Source organism: Physcomitrium patens, chromosome 1, assembly GCF_059467195.1.
Source record: "Physcomitrium patens ecotype Gransden chromosome 1, ASM5946719v1, whole genome shotgun sequence".
In the NCBI taxonomy this organism is placed as follows: Eukaryota; Viridiplantae; Streptophyta; class Bryopsida; order Funariales; family Funariaceae; genus Physcomitrium; species Physcomitrium patens.
Window position 1 is genome coordinate 5,442,924 of NC_143410.1, and position 21,627 is coordinate 5,464,550.

Consider the following 21,627-nt stretch of genomic DNA (forward strand, 5'->3'; position numbering starts at 1 on the left):
CAGTTGATCAAGAAGTCCAGATATTAAAGGTAGTGGATACCTATTCTTGATGGTAATCTTGTTGAGTCCTCGATAATCAACACACATCCGCAATGATCCATCTTTTTTCTTCACAAATAGAATTGGAGCTCCTACCGGAGATTTTGAATGGTGTATGAAATTCTTGGCTAGATTTTCTTCAATATACTCCTTGAATTCAATCAACTCATTTTGTGATAAATTGTAGATTGGTCCGAATGGCGGTTGTGCTCTTTTTTGAAGGTCAATTGAGCAATCATAGGGACAATGTTCCGGGAGTGTATCCGCATTCTTTTTTTTTAATACATCTTGAAATTCTCGATATTGGCTTGGAATGCCACTTGAAGTCTTTTCACCAGTAGAAACAGGTGTGGCATAAATAATATATGGTGATTCTTTTATAGCAGCATGCAAGAAAACTTTTGTACCTATAAATACGGGTTTAATTGAACTGGACTTATGACTCTCTACTTGATTAACTACACTGTTAGTTATACTTTTAGAGAAAGTAAGAGTTCAAAAAATCCAATCTATTTGAGGGTTGTATTTTTCTAACCACGATAAACCTAAAATGACTGGATTAGAGGGAGATCTAATGATATTAAATACTACAAAACTATTATGACCATTGATTATTACTTCTATAGGAAGGGTTTCGTGAGTAATATCTCCAGAAGACAATGGACGACCATCTATGACGTCTATATGAACAAGTTTAGTTTTCTTTACTAAAGATATGCTATGTCTTTTAGTAAATTCTTCATCTAAAAAATACCTTGAGGCTCCTGAATGTAACAAGGCAGAGACTTTGTAATGTTTAGGTCCTAAAATAAAATTTAATATAAAACAAGAAGAGGGCTCTGAGGAAAGAATAGGACCTTTACTAGATGTTGTGTAAGGTTCCAGCCACATGGTCCCTATTGTAGCTGGACAAACTCGTTTTCCGACATATTATCTTTTTTCACAGCCATACTCCTCATTTTGTGATTACGTCGTTTCTTTGAACAATGTTGAGTAGTGTGCTTTGATTCTCTACAATATAAACATAATCCTTCTTGACGACGATGAGTCTTTTCTTACTCAGTAAGAGATTTGAAACGTATTGCATCAATTTGCATATCCTCTACTTTCGAATGTATGTGTTGAAGAGGTGTTGGTGTTGCCATTGAATTATAGTAACGTTGAGGTCGGTTCTCAGATCGGAATTCAAAAAGGCAATTGTCGCACTTCACAGCAAAGTCAATTGCTTGATTCAATATTTGAGGATCAAGTAAGTTGAGCATTAATTTTTTTATCTCATATTATAATCCGTAGAAAAATTAGCTAATAAGTGCAGCATCATTCCACTTGATATCAGTTACAAGTTATCGAAATTGTGAAGCGTACAACATTACTGATCGATTGCCTTCTCGTAAAATATGGATCTTATTGGTTGCAACACAAATTGCATCATTTTCTCCATACATGGATCAAAACTCCGCTAGAAAAGCCTCTAGATTATCCAATATTAGATCTCGTCGTTCAAGAAAAGATGAAAATCACGATAGTGCTGAACCTGAAAGAAGCGTACCAATGAATCTAACTTGCGATCTTGGAGTTGGATAGCTTTGGGGTTGAAGTTCAATCATAAGTTGCACTTGATTGATAAATCCTCGAAAGTTAGATCAAGTGCCATTAAACTTCTCATGTAGGATAATTCTTGGTTCTCTAATATTTGAAGGACATTCCACCACAGGAAAAAGGACATGGTTTGGTGCAGATATTGAAGCAGCTCCAACCATTTCTATATCTTCACTTCCTGCCAATCTTGTTGCTCTTTGTGGTGGTAAATTGAGTTGATGCATAGCAAGCATTAATTCCCTCAATTGCTCTTGCATTTGTGCCATTACACTCTTCATTTCAACAAGTTCAGCTATGATAACACTTAGAAGAGAGAAGATGTCTAATATCGCTCAAGACAAATAGAAGAGAGGACTTGGAAACAAAGAAAATACTAAGAACAATATCAATTTAGAAGAGGGTAATTCGCAACTTTTAATATGCTTATATCTTATCAAGAAAACGGGATAATCCACTCTTAATCAAGATTAAACAAAGCTCTAATATTATAGGTGTATTCTTGTCAATCTGTCAAGGACAAGAACTCGATGAAAAATCAATTCAGGCAAGTGAGCCTTCACTCAAAGAAAAGTAACAAAATATAAATAAATAAGTATGTATATTGAAAGAGAAATTAGAATGGCTATTGCCAAAAGACAAGAAAATTAGAGACCCTTGAAACTAGACTAGAAGCAAGAAACGAGTTGACAAGAGTGAAGAAGGCTTCACTCTTGTCTCTATATATACTATCTAACTAGGGGCTACATGGCGATGTTCTATAGGACCTCCAATATGTGTTGACTTTATAGGATACATGCCTTGACTTACAAGACAAGTTTTTCTATGTGTGGGCTACATAGTTAGCTTGATCTTCAAGCTAACAACATGTGTGGCATATGGCCAACTTGTTGACGACGTTTCTAATCCAAAAAGTCAATTAAAGACACTTATGAAGTCTAAGCAGCGTCTATGAAGCTTTTAGGAAGCTTCTATATTAAATACTATAGAATTAACTTACTTTTACCTACTTGTATATGTAATTATTAGCTTATATGAGTATGTCCGTGACACTTTGTCAATTATTATCAAATCTTTATCCAAATTTTTTTTTAAGTTGCAGCTCCACTTACATATTTCACTTGTAAAGAAAAACTTCAATGGAATAAAAAAAACCAAAGCATTGTTTAATGCTTTAAAAAAGGATTTTATTTTTGTACCAACTTTATATTATATTGACTTCTCTTAGGCATTTTTTATGAAAATAGATGCATCAAACTTTGCCTTGGGTGCAGTATTGGGACAAATGAAAGTAGATAACAAATTCTATTTATTAGTTTTCTATTTTAAAAAACTTTGAGCAAATAAGATTAATTATGAGATCCACAATAAAGAGTTCCTTGCAATTGTGGATTTATTTTAAGAATGGCATCATTATTTATAAGACACTTTGAGCCAAATCACCATGTATACAGATTAGAAGAACTTTGAATACTTTATGTTAGCTTGTATTTTAAATCATCACCAAGTTCATTGTTTTTATCAAGATTTGATTTCAAGATGACTTATTAACTAGAAAAACAACAAGGTTTATTAGACGCCCTTTCTAGATGTTTTTATCTTCTACCAAAAGAAAGAGATACATCTTTTGATCAATAAAGAATAATTCTCTTGAAATTAGAGTATTTTCACCTTTGAATAATAAAATCAACATTAATTGTTGATTCAATTTTTGTGAAGCAAATTCAATTAAGTATGTCCTTTGATCTTCTTATCTATGATATTAAGAATAATTCTTCTAAATCTCATAATACTTCTAAGTTCAAATTTTTAAAAAATCTACTCTATTTTGAGAGATAGTTATATATTCCAAAAGGTGGAGCATAATTACATGTTCTTCAAGCTTGTCATGACTTTCCAATAATCAAATATTTTGGATATAATAAGACTTTGGAGCTAATATTGAGAGATTTTTAGTGGCCTCAAATATAAAAGGTATTTATAGACTTTGTATAAACATGTGATATTTTTTTAAAATCCAAAACTCCTTGCCATCGATTTTATGGACTTCTTCAACCATTATCTATTCCAAAACAATCATATTCTTCTATTTCTTTAGATTTTATCAAAGATCTTTTAGTCTCACGTTTATATGATTCTATATTTATAGTAAAAGATTTTTTTATTAAGATGACTCATTTTGTATCATATACAAGATCTATCACAAGTAAAAAAATGACTAAAATGTTTTTTAATAACATCTATTACTATCAAAGATTGCTTAAAGATACTATATTGGATAGGAAGATTCAATTTGTATTAAGATTTTCCAGAATCCTTTTTAAGATTTTAAAGATGGATATAAAGCTCTCTTTGGCTTTTCATTCTCAAACTGATAGATAAATGGAATAGGTGAATCAAGTTTTAAAGCAATATTTGAGATATATCATCAATTATCATTAAGATATTTAGACAATTCTTTTATCATTGGCAAAGTTTGCATATAATAATTTGATACATTCTTCTATTCAACAAACACCTTTCTTCATCGATTATGATTATCATCCATAATTTGATACTTTTGACTTTTTTAAAGTTGATAATCTTATAGCAAAAGATTTGGCAAATCATTTGTCAAAGCTATATGCAACAATGGAGGTGCAGTTAAAGAGAGCTCAAGAACAACAAACGATTAATGTATTTTCTTATGACAAAAAACAACCACAATTCAATAAAGGTAACAAGATATGATTACTTCATTGCAATATCAAGACTACTCATCCTTCTGAGGAGTTGGACTATTGTAGGCTTGAACCTTTTCTTATTTATGAACAAATCAATCTTGTTGCTTATTGATTACATCTATCAAAGTCTATAAAGATCCACCTCATATTTCACATGTCTCTTTTTGAGCCATATAAGATAGTAAATATCTTGAAAAGAAGACAAATGTCACTTCTTTCTATAGAAATAGATAATAATTAAGAATTTGAAGTAAAAGAAGTTTTTGATTCAAGGTGGTATTAAAATATGTTGAAATATCTTGTTCATTGGTACAAATATTATATTAATGAATGCACATGGAAACCAACAAAAAATCTTACAAATGCAGCAAAGAAAGTTGAAGCTATTTATTGATGACATCCATCAAAATCTTTACTATAAAAGAAATAAGATCCAAAGAAGATAACATTCTACCTTCTATCCTTGCTTGTAGCTTCTCTTTATTTATGATGTTAAAAAGTTGGAGAACCAACAACAAGCAAATTCAATTCAAGAGCTTTTATTTGTTGACTTATTAAATGAGACATTGTAATTGTTATATTTTTTAAGAGAATATAATCAAGATGGAGATCCTCAAGAATAACATATTCTTCCTTGAATAAATGGCAAAATACAATGTATTTAGTATCATAACCTTGGAAGAGACTCTCAATGTTTGATAAATTTTTTAGAAGTAGAAACAACTCATGACAATGTTTCAAATGTTTTATTTGAAGGAAGTTACAAAGGCTTCAAAAATGATCAAATAACAAAGTAGTCTCCTTATCTTGGTATAGGATATTATCGATGGCTGAAAAGACCTATCAACCATCTTTGAAGAAAACAAAGATCTAAGTATGTGGCAAATACAATTTGTGACATCTTAGATTTCTTAAATATATGAAGACCACTCCTCATCAAACTCATTCCTAAAAAGTGGAGTAATGTTACAAACATACATATTGATTCTAATATTTATCTATGTGATTAAGTAGAAATAAATAAAAATAAATTTATTTTATAATATTTTTTAAAAAAACTTCCTTGAAGCTTCATAGATACTACTTTGACTTTACATGTATTTATAGTTGATTGGTAGGATGGAAACTTAGTCAAAAAATTAACCACATATTGATAGCTTACAAAACAAGTTAACTATGTGGCATACATATAAAAAACTTATCTTGTAAGTTAAAGTACGTGTCTTGCAAAGTCAACACATTTTAGAGATCTTATAAAGCATCGCCATGTAGCTCTTAGTAAAGAATATATATGGAGGCAAAAGTGAGGCCTTCTTCACTCTTGTCAATGCCTTTTTATTCTTTAGTCTTCTTTCAAGACTTTTTAATCTTCTTGTCTTTGGTAATAGTTATTCTAGTTTAATAGCATATTATCTTTGAATGAATTTTTAATTTTTTTTAATGACATAAGATAATATTAAAGATTTCTTTTTTCAAGATTCATATCCTTGACATATTATTAAAATATCTTTTGTAGACAATTCTTGTGAAGCTATCTCATAAGTATTGTATCTTCAAGTTTATTTCTTAAAAGAATTTCTTTCTTTTGTATCATCAAAATTTCTTCTTTTCTTTTCTTCCATTAAGGCTTTATGTTGGCTCTTAATAATATATGCATGAACTAAAAAAGCTTCTACAAGATCTTGCCAACTTATTATATTACGTATTATAGTTGTAATTTTTAATAATACTTTTTAAGGCATCTCTTTTTTTTTTTGCATCATACAAATGGAAAAAGTCCAAAATCGACTTATTTCTATACTTCCATCAAAGTTATCATCTATCCTAGTATCATAAGTTGTACTTTTATTACTACTACATGTGTTATTAAATAATCTTAAATCAATACTCTTATACCTCTCTTATCAGAATTGATTTGAAAGAGGTCCCTTATATCTTTTGATGCTAATTTTCTATTTTTTTTAAAAACAACTCTTAGTTGAACCATGTCATTAAATTCATTATAATCCTTCCTTGTATGAGAAGCATTGTCACATCAAATGCATCTTTGTATATACTTTTATTTAAAAATAGCCTTCAAATTATTTGTAGAAGTCTTTTCTTCAAGTCTTGTTAATTTGATTTAAAAAATCTCACATCCCATGTATAATCTCTTCAACTCCTACATCTTATTTTTTTAATATATGCACTAGAGATTGAATAATAAGCATTTTCAATTGTATTGTATGCACTTGAATTTTAGATGCTTGTACTACTCTACGAATATTAATCCTATTTTTCTTCTTTTCTTATTATGCAAGTACATCCAAAATATCTTCAACATTTTTCTACTTTATTATCAATCCTTCATCTTCTTTTTTATCTTCAAGAAGAAATTCCAATTTTTTTATAATTTTCTATTAGCAACTTGAAGAAATAATTTAATCTTAATTAGTTCTAATATTAATTTTTATTTCTTTGATAATCAAGAATATTTCCTTTCAAACTTTCTTAATAGCTCTTTTACTTATAAATTCTTATTGGGCCGCTTAATTCATTTTAAAAATAATTTCTTCATAATACAATAGCTGTCTTCCAAGAAATATTTTCCTTTTAATGCATGTGAAAATATCTTCTATGAACTCCTATAATGCTTCATAATTGATATAACATGTTCCTTATCATAAACATACGTATTTATTCTAATAATTATCTATATGATTAGATAGAAGTAGATAAAAGTAAATTATTTTTATAATATCTTTTAAAAAAGCTTCTTAAAAGCTTCATAGATGTTGCTTTGACTTTACATGTATTTGTAATTAATTGATAGGATAAAAACTTGGTCATTAAGTTAGCCACGTATACCAAGTGTTAATAGTTTGTAGAACAAGTTAACTATCTGGATTGCATATAGATAACTTGCCTTGCAAGTTAAGACATGTGTCTAATAAAGTCAACACATGTTAGAGGTCTTATAGCATATTGTCATGTAGATTCTAGTTAGAATGTATATATGGAAGCAAGAGTGAAGCCTTCTTCACTCTTGTCAATGCCTTTCTAATCTTTATTCTTATTTCAAGACTTTCTAGTCTTCTTGTCTTTGGCAATAGCCATTCTAATTCAATAAATTATTATATTTGAATTATTTCCTTGTCTTTTTGAATGACATAAGAATATGTTGAGGATTTCTTTCTTCAATATTTATGTCCTTGATATTCTCTTATCTTTAGTATTGTGGCAAGTCCAAATAGTTCAATCATCTACTTTTTGAAAACTTGATTTAATTCTATTTTTTGTACATAACATCTTAAATACTTTGAAATGTCTCTTCCTTCAAATTAGTCAATTTCTTTAATAACATCTATATTTTTATTTTTTACCATATAGTTATATTATTACACGACAAAAATAAGTACTTGGGCTAATTAGCACATATTTAAAGTATCTATGGAAATAGAATAAGAACCTTATCTCTCTTATACTATAGAATACTATTATGAGTCAAAATATTAAGAATATATAATAAAAAAATAGACTTAAAAGTTATTATCAATATGCCATTAAAAATTCTTTATTAAAATTTTAAAAGAAACAAATATTTCAAAGAAGTGCCTTACAACTTTTAGATTAGTTTTAAAAACCTTTTATTTTATTAAAGTTTTAATAAAGATATTACACCAAATAAAAGAAGTATAATTTTACATGTAGTAGTTTTTTAATAGTTGCATGATTTACAACTATGAAGCTACTTTTATGTTTTTTTTTCCAAAAAATAATTACTTATATAAGTATTTGATATTTATTTCTATTTATTTTAATTTACTTCTATTTATTAAAGTAATATTAATATCTTTTAAAATTTATAAAATTCCACAATAATATCAACATTTTGACTCAATTCTTAAATATTATACAAGATAAACTTTGTTTTTTTCCAATTATGTTGTAACTTATACAAAATTTAACAAAGAAGCACAAAAATCATTCTACTTAATTCTAATTGATAGTTGTTGTAATTTTGATGCATATGTAGATACATTCAAATTTTTTATTATAAAATCTATTTTTTGTTGATTGTTGTACCATCTATATTACATTCTCTATGCATGGCTCTAAACTTAGCTAGAAATGCCTCTAGGATTTTGAATATTTGATCTTATCTATCATAAATTGATGCCAATTTGTAAAAGCTTGTCTATCATAAAATATTCCAATTAATATTACTTTAACTTCTTTGGTTAGATAACTTAGTCATTGGAGCTTAATAACCAAAATAACCAGAATGATAAATTTCTAAAACATGAATCTAATTTCATCAAACTTCTCCAAATATGCCACTCTTTGTTATTTACCAAATGTAATTGCATTTCTATAACCAAATTGAATTAATACAATTATTAAAGAAACTCTTACAATCTTTGTTTTATCTTCAACATGTGTAATTAATGTTAGTTGAGGTGGTAAACAAAGTAGATGAATAGCAAGAGTTAATTCTTTCATTTCTTATTGCAATTATAGAATGATATTCTTTATTTTTATTATTTATATCATAACTATAATAATTAGAGGATCTTTGAAAAAATAAAAGATTGAAGGATAAAAAAATGAAATATTACAACAACAATATCAAAAATAAGATGAAGTTAATCTACAAATGCTAAAAGACTTTGATGTTATCAAGAAGTAGAGGTAGTTTATTTTTTATTAATGAAATATTAAGATATGATATTGCACATGTAAGTTTTTACAAACTATCAAGAGTATGAATCTAAAAAAACTTTTGAAAACACAATATATTCATATAAATCTAAAAAAGAAGAAAGAAGTTCAAAAAGAATTATAGATAATCAACTAGAGTATATACTAGAATAACTATTAAGAAGTAGAAAGAACTAGAGAGTCTCCAATTAAGATTGGAACACAAATTCTACTCTAAAAAAAGAATGAGTAAGGTCTTAATTGTGTCTCAATATTACTAGATAATAAAAAAACACATGTTGAAATTTTCTAAAGACTACAAGGCTTATGGACTAAGGATCTAAGTTGTAGGATGGTTCTGTAGGGACTTCTTAAAGGTAAGAAACTTATAAGAGAAGTTTGCATAGCCATATAGCATATCTAGGAAAAATGTATACATTAAATTTATATATAGAAAGCTATCTTGAAGTTTTTAAAAAATATATTTTCTACTTAAAATGTTCAATAGTACTAGTATCCAATACATATGATGGTATTTGGTAACAAAATCAATTACTTGACTCAATAGTTCAAGATTATTCAAGCTAAATAATAATTATTATTTTTATTATATCTATTATTATATTTTATATTTTTTAATAAATTAACTAAATCATCTTACTTGATATTAATTAATAGTTATAAACATAGTAATGCACCATTTATATATGTATATATATATATATATATATATATATATATATATCAATTTTATTTTTGGCTAAAAATTGAAACTTATGTTGATTATTATATGAATTGCACCAAGCTTTATTTGTGTATATATATATATATACAATGAAATTGAGCTAGAATTTGATGTTTTTATCATTAGATAGTAAAATAATTTCAAAACAATATTGATAAATATAATTTTTTTAGAATTCAAAAACACCTACTAATATTCACATGACTACGTGATTTTTGAATTTATATATTAAAATAATATGTATTTTTAAAATAAAATTGTATATTATTTATTTATACATGTATAAATTCTAAGTTTATTTTTAATTTGATTATTTTTAGAAAAAAATAAAAACATATAATATATTCATTGTTAGTAGAAAATCTAGATATCAAAATTTTATCTTCTAACTTGGATTTAGAACTACTATATATATCTAGAATAAATTATTTAAAATATGGAAGGAATTTAACCTACTAGTTAAAAGACTCGTGTTTCTAATTTATAATTAAGTTATTTTTGTAGTGGGTGTTGTATTAATCAAATCAATTACTACAACTTTTGTCATCATATTGATGACATTGAAATCAATCTAAATCAATCTAAATCTTGGAAATTTCAAGTAAAATCTGGCTACAATCAACTTCAACATTTAAATTGATAAATTCATGAATGAGTTTTAAATTTTACCACTGCAAGTTAATAGGACTGAATCTTGCAACTGAAAACTTGCTTTGAAGGGTATTCTTTTGTCTAAATGTAAAATAAGTTTTAAAAATCGAAATAAGACCAATAATTAGTCATTTCATCACACAATCATGTGATCAGAGCCATTTTCAGTGATAGAGTTTGATGCCATTGACTTTGGTGCTTTGAAAGTTTTATATTAAATACTCACAAATGGTTTACATATCATTGCTTTTGCTTCAATGCATTCTAATGCTGCAGAGTGCAATAATTCAGCTCAATGTTTTGATTAGTCAACACTAACTTAAAATATTAACATCATGCTCTGGTTTTGTTTGGCAAGCTAGTGATTAGATTAATTAATCACAACTCATTGTTGTAGTTAATTCAGTTACAACAGCTTGATAATTACATATACTGTTGATAGTAAAAGCGTTCTCAACCACATTCAAGTAAGTCAATACACATACTTAAATAATTTACACCAATATTAAGTTTACTGTATCAACCTGATTATTAAGTAACTCGTGTTGTTCTAATTGCAATAAATTTTAAAGTGATTAAACATTTTAAAGACTAAAATGCAAAATGTGGTCTAAAATTATTTAGTTGGGAACCTCTTGACGGTGGACCAGCAATGTCAATTTTGACGATGTAATCCCATCCACTGAAAACCCTAATTGTAACCTTAATCTTAACTCTAATTACTACCCTAATTAAAACCCTAATTGCAACCTTAATCTCGACACTAATTCAAATCCTAATTGTAACCTTAATCTTAACTGTAATTGCAACCCCAATTGTAACCTTAATCTCAACCCTAATTGAAATCCTAATTGTAACCCTTATTGTAACCCCGATGCTCCGACATCTGTCGTTTTCTGTATAGAACTCACTGAGTGAGCGGATTTCTTGGTGTATTTTTCACTATCGCGTCATTCGGTTAATGTGCATTTTCAGGCCTTCGATGCAGTTCCAAGTTCTGGTGAGTTTTCGTCGAACTTCGGAATGCATTGGATCGGCAGTGACGCATTCAATGTGTAAGCCGTGCGTCATTCTTCTTCAGAGACATGCAGCTGTTTCTGCTGCTGCTGCAAGTGGGTGTGTTCCTCTATCACCATGCACCAGACACGAGGGGATCTAATCCGCGTATTATGCGGCACATCGGGACTTGTGAATGTATTCTATATTGGGATTTGGGTTAATTGTCCAGAGATTCTAGGCTGTTATCATGAGCACTGCAGATGCGGTGTTGGATATAGTTTTGAATTCCAAATTGGCCCGTCTCGGTTTCACCTCATTGACTACTTCGGTGCCCCGAGGGTAAAACGACCCTCTTCAAACGATCCGCCGGAGCTTCTGCACCCTACGGGCTGGGTTAATTCTTCGCATCTGGTAGGGGCTGTTTGACTTTCTGGATGATGTTGGGGATGCTGTGGGAATTTAATCAGTGACTTTGACCAGTGGAGCGCAATGTGCATAAGATTCCGATCACATGATTGAACGAGCAATTGAGTACAGACAGTTTTATTCCATATCGGAATCCAAATCGTTGCTCGTTGTCTCTGACAGTAACACTCGAAGGCGTGAGGAATGGGATACAGCTGCCCACGATTGCTCTTGCTGCTCTTTTGATTGAAATTGTCTGTTTGTAACACCATCCTTGCAGCGAAGTTAGAATCAAAAAACGATTAGCTCAAATCGAATCATGGCTTAGACTGTGCTCATGCAGGAAATATGAAAGTTTGCTAAAATAAAGTGGACCTGGTTGGATTCAGAACCACGCTTGCACACCTAGGTGTCCACTAGACTCTAGTCGCAGAACCTATGTATGAACTTGCTAAACCTTAATTGTGAACATGCTTTCAGTTTGCCAGGTCCCCAATTTTTTCAGGTACTTCTCCTCTGAAATTTCGGCTTGTGATGGGAGGTCCAATGTCATCATCGTTTGCCTGAGTAGGTAGGAACCTGGGAAGGAGATTCCTCTAACGGCAATTTCCTTGACCGAGTGAAGCGGGCAATTAGTGAGGAACTGCTTTGCAATCGTATGCTTGCGACGTACTACTTCACTTGAATTTCACGATAAGAAACATGTGCATATTATGCACAATCTGATTGCATGATGGCCTCTCCCGAGATAGGGTACGATGCTTTAGGATATAAATTATTGTACGTGAGAGTTTTATTTAGTTCTCGAACCAACTTATAAGAATCTCTTCTAGAGTTCAGCGCCGATCTGAACCTGATTCCGATCTAACTTTCATGTGCTGATGCTTCGATTGCGACACCAAAGGCCATCATTCGATGAAAAAATGAAATTTCCACTGCCGAGAAAAAAGACATTTTCTTGTACACTAGAGACGTGGTTCACAAGGCTAACTAGTTTGCATCCCCAGGACTAACTCGAACTCATTACTGTGAAAAAAAAAAAAAAAAAAAAAAAAAAAAAAGACTCGACGTGGGAGAGAATCAGTGGAAAAACGGTCAAAAGACTCGACATGCGGAAAACAACAATGATTTTACCATCAAATTCAAAATTCACAAACCAAAATACAGTTCTAAAAAGTCCATCTTCAGGTCTCTGTTAGCACAAAAGAGCATCTCAAGAGCTGTAGCCACCTCTAATTGCTTACATCTATCTTGCGTTGCGTTGCGTTGCGTTGCCCAAGCAGGGTTGTGTAGAGGAGTCCACAGCGAAGTAAAGGCATGTCTACCCAGGGAAAGTAGGTCATGCATATGCCGATGGACTCTAACTTGGTTCAGGATCCACTTCTACCTTATGGCACTTGCTCCAATCCTTCAAGCTTTCTGAAGAGCGGAGAAAAGGAGCGTTGTTTGGACTCCTGACCCTTGCACCTCCAGCGTGAATTCCTTGTATCTCAAGAACATCTCCGCTACATAAGCTCTAGAGATGGTGACCGCCAAATCCTTTCCAGCGCACTGTTTGTCGTGTACAGTCGGGTCATCTGTCTCTCGCCCGTTAGACCAAAACACATTGCCCAGGAGCGCTTCGCCCTCGGGGCCCATGAATCGTCTCGGAAGAAACTTGTCAGGGTTCTCGAAAACATTGGGATCGTGCATCACGTAGGGTTGGAAACCATACAACATCTCCCCCTTCTTCACTTCGAAGGAATTCTCGTGACTCTCGATGAGGAAGTCGGTTTTGGCTCTGGCGTACTGGTAAGGCACGGGAGGCTTCATCCGGAACCCTTCGTAAACGACAGACGACAACAATGGCATGTTTTCAAGGGACTTGGGAGTAACTTTCCCCTCGGTGGCTTGGACGGCAGCCACCACCTCTTCGTGGAGCTCGTGCATCAGCTCAGGGCCGCATTGCGCAATATGGCCGGTGAGTTGCGGGAAGAAGAAGTTGAACCCACCGTATGCGTTGAAGCCGAGGAGGAAGAGCAAATTTGCTATGGCATCGTCGCGCTTGATCCCCAAGGCCACGGCCCTGTCGAGCTCTTCCCCGCCGTATGTTTTAAAGAAATTGTATAAGGCGTCGTACTGCTCCTTGACCACGGACGATGGTAGACGGATGGTGTGCAGCAGCTCTTCCACAGCGTGTGGGAGGCCCGTCTGGCCTGCTATGGGCGCGAGCTGCGGCCCATGCCAGGCAGACGCATACGGGCCGCCATTCTTCCCCAAGCTCGCTTCGCCGGGTGCCACGGGATCGTGGTGAAGCACAGCCCGGACTAGAAAATTGAATGCAAATTGCTGCACTTCCTCCGACAAATTGGCATTCTCCCCTTTTTCCATAGCCTCTTCCCACACTGCAAAAGACTCTTCCATTGCCGTGTGAAACTCAGGTAAAAACTTGCGCCCGTTCCTCGCGATCAGGTCGAAGCACCATTGCTTCAGTTTCTCGTGACGCACCTCCGAGGGATCCAGGTACGAGAGAACTCGGTGACCGCTTGTGTAACTCAAATCTGGCATGTAAGTCCCCAAGAAGAGGTCTCTCTTCTCGCATTTGTTCACGTCGAATAGAATCGGGAAGCTCTTCTGATCTAAAACACAGATGACTCTCGCATCCTTCGCAATTGGGGGCCCTGGGGGCATGCTCACGCGGAACACCGTGCTGTTGTACTTCTCCACACGGCTGCGATAAAATTCCTCCTCTCCCTGGATCCAGAAGTAATCAAGCCGATCCTTGATGGCTCCCAAGTAAGAGATTCCATAACCGCCCGGAATTGCTCGCAGCGGCAGATTAGAAACTGGAACTGCCATACATGCAGGTTGAGGAACCATCACAATACTAACGTTTTGGCAAACCCCAACTCACCTTGAAAGGGCTTGTACCTGAACGACCAAGCGGTGAATGCTCCGGCGGCTACACAATCAGTGGACGAAATGTTCAGCCTCGGCAAACTGAGCGTTCGGTCTTTTACTGTATCGGAGTTAGGACTGTGGCAAACATCCGCAACAACCCACCCAGGTGATATCTGATATCGATCCATGCACAACACATTTGGCATTTTATGCTTCCTCGAAAGCCGCATGAGAGGCCCTCCCGGTCAACTCCGGGCGTCAATTCGCACTACCACGTTCCTGGTGAGCTACGGCGGTGTTCTGATGAACAATTTTTCTTGCGTGGCATGTGCTGGACTCAACACAGTCACAATCAACTGCACACTTTGATCGATACCTTGGCTCATTGTTGTTGAGTTGAATGTGTTGTTCGATTCCAACAGCTCCCGTAAGTGGGACCCAGCGGCCGGATGCTATATGGCTGGCTGGGTAGTTGGCCGTTTCACGATCGTGTAGAATTTACTCGCAAATTCTCATCTCTCCGTCTGGTTAGGTTGCACTTTCCAAAGCTGAATCCCAAGCTCAAGCAACCAACCTTCAACCACATTCTTGGATCGTGAAGTCCACCTCGTTAATCTGCTGACCCTCGAAAAAAACCACAGTTGATGAGAGTTGAGGAATCAAACGTGTATCAAAATTCCCGAATGCAGTCGTCAGCATTTGCATCATCCTTGAGTTAAAGTAGTGGCACAATTCTTAATGGTCTGAAAATAATAATATTTATTAGTGTCTGAGGACCCAGTTAGCAGCAGTTGGTCTCATTATCAAAAAGATTCCACTCTTCAATCGCAAAATCATTAAATTAATCGGTTCCGTTCACAACGTTGTAGTACTGAATGGCTCGAGCTTAAGTGCTGCAAGAACCGCATGAACCTTGGGAATGTATGATCCGCCGTGATTTCTGAGTGCAGTTCTGCTTTCTCTCCCTCAGTGACTTGCACGCAAAAGATGCTTCTCTTGAGTAACAATGCTCTCCACAGAGGGACAATGCTCTCCACAGATTTTCTGAAGGTCTGATATTTAATGCAAATTTGCTGTGTCCACGCTGATGCTCCAATTTCGAGAAAGCAGTAAGTAAAGAAGTTCTCGATGTATATTTACGTTAGAAACGGCTAACTGGATTGTGAAACAGGTAATAAAGGTCAGACAGCATCCTCAGCACGTTTTCTTACTTTAACATTCTCTCAGTTATAGGGCGGTGGTAGACTTTGCAATCTACTGGCTTCGCAGTCTTGTTTCGAACTTGGCTCTAAAATATTAAAACCTTGACGGAAACTCTATTCTAATGATCTCACGGGTACTAGACTGTACTTTTCGAGTTTTTATAAAAACACGTTTGTATACTGTGAAAAAGGTGAACAGGCATTGCGCCTCAGGCCAAAGAATCTCGAAAATATTTGCCTGGTTCGCTCTTTAGGCCTAAATCAGGACGGACAAAAGGTGTTCCAAGTTTCAGCCAATGTCTGGTTCATATCATCGTCAGATCAGCAATGGAGGGTCAACACATGCAGCCCAGAGTTATCTGATCTCAACAACCCGTGACATTGATATGCTTACGAAATAAAGTCACAGCATGCTTCAGATGTACCTGGATAAATACTGCAATTTCAGTCTAAATTTCCTCGACATCCACCTATGCTGGTGTCAACAGGCGGGGTTGCTATCTTCGCTCCCCTTTTCGACATTGGTGGTCATCATTGTTTACCGTACCTGAAGTACTTCATGGAAGAATAGTTTCCGTTCCTCACAGGTTTGTATCGAACGGTCTAAAAGGGTGGTATCTGCCATTCCACGGTTGAATCTGGAGCCAATGCTCAAGTGTGCCCCGCGGATGAGCTAGAACCTCAACGAACATGATTCACGTAAGTTTGAATAACTATGGATTCCGAACCGCATTCCCGGCTCCAAAGGATCAAAGTCTTTTTCAAATGGACAACAAATACTAACTGGTTGGAATATGTTTAGGACCGACCCTGGCTCCCGATATGTGATAGCAGTCAAACCAAGTCTGGCATTTAAAAATCAACCAGTGAATAAGCTTGAGTGCTTCTTCACCGAATAATAACATAAGGGTCCATCAAAGCAAGCACTAGAACCTTGTCTGTGCCACCTACTATATACTCACATACTTATCGTGTACCTTCGACATGCATGCATTGTGTAATGAATGTGATCAACTGTACGGACAAATGCACAAATTCCATACATTGATACCAGAGCTAGATGTTTCGAAAGGCAGGTCCAGCAATATCAAACCAAAATGATGTCTCGAAATATTCCAAAACTTGAGACATTCCAGGGTGACAACAGAGATGTTTAAGTAAGGACACGACCAAATATGAATTCTTAATGCCAAATGCATACTAACAAAACAGGTCATGCGAGCCACAATAGCCCAACTCCTTTCTACAAGCCATGCTCGATTGGGCACACTTGGCCCAGAAGTACATTGACAAGCTTCATACTGGCTAATCTACTCGTCTCCATCACCATTGATGGCATTGAGGCGTTTTACCAAAGCAGCCTGGCGTTCCTCATATGTGAGCTTCTGAATCTTCCACCTGTTCAACAAAAACAAACGGGTCGATGAGTAAACACAAAATCTACAATGAGCAGTAGTAGAATCTCGTTATATAGTAAAATGTAGGGGAACTCACTTCCTCTTTTCAGCAGGAGCCTTCTTCGCAGTCTTCTGTGAAGTAGGGTCTGCACGGATGGCTGCGTGCACTTTGGAGTACATGTCCGCAAGATCATCAGCCTCGATTCCTTCCTTAATAAATCCACTGAAGTGGGATTGATACTTTTCAGGTTCATCTTCCTTCAAAAGCTGCGTACAGACACAATGCACACCATTAAGAAGCATGCAAAATACCACCAATACGTTGCAAAGGAAGCTGGGAACAGACATGAGAGATGGGACCTCTCGTATTGATCGGAAGCGCTGAAAATATTTAGAAGAACGAACTTAAATCATTGTTCATGTAATTACCCTCATGTAGTCGGCAACATGACCACCCAAAATGTACTTCCGGTGAATCTCGGCATTCAAGGACTTGTCTTCCTTGCTGTAGCCGGCGAAGCGCTTCTCGCTGTGAGGAACATCTAAACCTCCATCCAACGCACCCTGGAAAAGCAGGATGATAGGTGACGTCTAGGGTTAAGCTCGGCTGTCACTCGGAATCTATTTCCTTACTAGTATTGGTGAAAGTGAAACGGAATGACAGGAGTGGCAGTAACCTCCGTAGAGAGTCATCCAGAATACTTACTTTCAGAGCTCCGAAAACCCTGTTTCCGGTGGTAGTCCTCACAAGGCCGACATCCAATAGAGCCCTGAATGGCCTTTTTCCCTCACCTTCCTCAACATTGTAGTCCTCTCCGGTTGCCTGCATTCGAGCAAACATAAATCTCTCAGATTTAACTGCGTTTGAAGAACAGATCATGTGGAGCGGAGTAAAATAATGACGATATTCAAGAGACGAGCAGATTCAAATATTTCCCTGACATTCCTTAGGTCAAATACATACAGTATACAAATTGTACACAAACGTAGATACAAAATCAAAAATAGTAATTGCTGATACAATGGTCAGAACGAGGTCAAGCAGAAAGACTACACACGAACCGTCTCGTTCCCAACATACTCCTGATCCAACTCGAAGTTCTTCAAATGCCGACGAGCCAAAAGAAGACCAGTGCAATATGCTGCATACAGAACAGTTGACGTCAAGATCTCCTAGCCAGGTGACCACTATAAAAGGTATTGTGAAGACAGAAGGAAAAGGAGACGATTTCATATTGCGTTGATAGGTTGAGAATGTACCAGCAGCATAGTTGGTGAGACCGCCCTTCAAACCATATCGAGGGAGCTCGTGGGCATAGGCAGAGGTGAGGACGATGTCTCCAGCGAGCGTCGCATAGGTGATTTGCGCAACAATGTCTTTGTTGGTCTAGAAGATTAGGTCAAGGTCATCTGATGACACACTGCAAATCTTGTAGAAGAATAAAATGATGACATATACCCGGCGAACATGTGATCGTCCAAGGTAAATTGATTCCACGTCATCCAGTAACAGCAGCAATAAACCAAGACCTAAACTAGGTCAGCACACCGAACCCTAATCCAAAACGACGAGGCGGGCACAGCCATCACTAAACCCAGACCATCACGCAGCCAGAATTGTAGTATGAAAGGATACAAATCGCACGACATAACGGTACTTCGGGGTGTTGTACTTGTTCTTATCCTGGGTAGTCAAACGAATCCTCGCACGGTAATCGGTTTTACCGGCTGCATCAACAACCACATCACCCTCAGCTCCTCCGAAAAACGCAACAACCCAGAGCCAGAAACCCTAATCTAAACACACCACCATTCCAACCAAAATTGAATTCCAAACACTCTAAAGATAAAAACAAACAAGTCACTCAAAACAATCCATGCCCAAACACAAACCAAACCCACTCACCTCTACGGCGTTTGTACTTGACCTGAAACCTTTTGAAGTAGGCCTTGGTCTTGTTAGGTTTGATAAACGCCTGGAAATTGAAACGAAACACAGCGAATGAGACACCAAAATGAAGAGAATTCAACAGTCAACTACATGGAATAAGTGAATCGAAGCGAAGTGAAAGGAAAGGGGAGGGGGAGAGGGCCAAACCATGGCTGGCTACGCGAGCTCTATCCGGCAGTGGCAGCGATGCGGGGAGGGGCACCTGCAGGAAGGCGCTGCAAAGAGAAGGCCTCTGTGTCCACTGCAACAATTAGAGTCACCCGCACGGCTTCTCTGGGCCGTCCGATCCCAAACCCTAATTTATGTTCCCGTCCGGTGTTCTCGCCGGCTTCGGATGTTCTCAATGCTCCAGGGGAACGCAGTGGATGAAATACGTCAAATGGATGAATACATGGGGCTCTGTGGTAGAACTCGTTCGTCGAACATGCCTGCATGTTTTGGAACATAAGACCCGCTTTCTCAGAAGCTGTGATAATACAAGGAAGTGCATTATTATTATTATTATTATTATATGTATATTTATTGATATTCATAGGGGAATGTTAAAATAGACCTAATTTTTTACAAAATTGACTCACTCATCATGAAAATAAATAAATGACCTCTAGATTTATTTCTCCACTATTGGATCTACAACAATAAAAATCAACCATATTCATCATGATTACTATATTCTTCATCAAGGGTGGGTTTATTAAGTAAAAGCATAGGTGTATTATATTATTTATTTATATATATATGTATATATACATACATACATATACTTATTTACTTATTGATGTTAATGTTTGAGTTAGTATTCTACATAAGAAATAATTAAAAATTCTAGAGGAAAAAACCACTTAATACACTTTGGAAAAACAAGTGGTTTTTTTTAATACACTTTGTCAAAACTTGATGAAGACACAAAATAAGGAAAATTCAACATGGGATTTTTGGTTTGTTATGGTTTTTTGATAAAATTAAAGATTCAATTATATCTTTTTGAAACATTGATACAACCTTTATAAAAATACAAAACAAAACTTGTAATTTCTAAACTACATCAAAAACATATAATTTAAGTATAAAGATATGCTGCATATTTATGGATATTATTTTTTAATTCTTGGGGGTTTACAAATAAAAATTCTTTAAATTTTTTCTATATTGAATTATGATTGTTTGTGTTTTATCTTACCATTTGAATAAATTTGAAAATGAAATAAGTATTTGGTTTCAGTTGTGTTAATACAACTATAAATTCAATCTGAAATGTCAATTCTTTATACACAAGGAGACAAAAACAATGCCATGAATATTAATGCTTCTTAATTGCCATTGTTTATTGATGCATATCACAATCACCTGATTTAAAATGGTGCATACTTGTATTTTGAAAAATTAATAACATATTATGTAAGTTTTTTCAATTGTACTAGTTGAATTTGCTCTAATACTCAATTTAGGTATTTCAAACATCACACTTATCTGTAAATAAAAATCAAAAATGAATAATAATAATATTTATAACATAAACATAATCGACATAATACGAATTAGCTCATTGTAGAAGTCAATAAATCATATACACATGTGACATTTAATCAATTTTTGATGTAAATTAGATATCACTACATTGAGTGAATGGTATTAGCAGCTGTAACTTTGTACTGTTACATTCTTACAGGCTTTTTATGTAATTATTTATTCAAATTTCAATAAGCTCAAGTTGATGATATTCATGTTAATTTATCAATATACAATTTTACAGTTTCAGTATCCAGTAACGGTGGTGAAGATGTTTACTTCTATAATATCAAATGATAAAATTAAGTTTACCACTACAATTGATATTGATCAGTTCTGTGGAAACAGATATGCATCTATGTTTCCATATTCGATCAAACTGATGGTAAATGCTAGCCTTTAAGAAAATGCTAATACAACAAATGACAAAATACTCAATCTAGAATGGTGGCTGAATGAATAAAAACGAATACCTTACTGTAATTATTATTTCATTGAGATTTTCTAAGAGACCCAAGTTTCTACAGATAATTTCATCAATAAAATATTTATTGCTTGAGGGTACAATGACAAAGAGGTGGTGGAGGAAAACAGATTCTTAAAACAGAAATAAATCTTTAATACCAATGTAAAAACACTTTTAAGAACACTATGAAACTTTGAAGGTTATCAGTATTTTTTACACACAAATAGAGTGGGTCTAAAAACAATTGCATCAATTTTTGCAAGAAAAGAATGTTACTACCTAAGTATACTCTTTACTTTAAATCTAAGATCTATTAGATGTGATTAAGCAAAGAGAAGTTATTTATGAGTTCTTATTTTATTTAAAGACAAATTCAATATTAAA

At 34.5% G+C, this 21,627-nt stretch overlaps 2 protein-coding genes across 2 annotated transcripts; both read right to left on the reverse strand.

Annotated features, from left to right (window-relative positions):
• Positions 1 to 12,948: 12,948 nt before the first annotated feature.
• On the reverse strand, positions 12,949 to 15,295 carry LOC112280636 (allene oxide synthase CYP74A2). The gene has a single exon (XM_024516329.3). The coding sequence runs from the start codon at positions 14,695 to 14,697 to the stop codon at positions 13,249 to 13,251; it is 1,449 nt and encodes a 482-aa protein (XP_024372097.1). The 5' UTR covers positions 14,698 to 15,295; the 3' UTR covers positions 12,949 to 13,248.
• A 1,777-nt stretch (positions 15,296 to 17,072) lies between these two features.
• LOC112283473 (large ribosomal subunit protein uL18) lies at positions 17,073 to 19,480 on the reverse strand. Its single transcript, XM_024522165.3, has 9 exons — positions 19,416 to 19,480; positions 19,224 to 19,293; positions 18,954 to 19,045; positions 18,578 to 18,704; positions 18,380 to 18,459; positions 18,024 to 18,140; positions 17,747 to 17,881; positions 17,415 to 17,584; positions 17,073 to 17,318 (listed from the first exon to the last, which is right to left on the reverse strand). Exons 1-9 carry the CDS (start codon positions 19,416 to 19,418, stop codon positions 17,231 to 17,233), a joined length of 882 nt encoding a protein of 293 aa, XP_024377933.1. The 5' UTR covers positions 19,419 to 19,480; the 3' UTR covers positions 17,073 to 17,230.
• Positions 19,481 to 21,627: the final 2,147 nt, after the last annotated feature.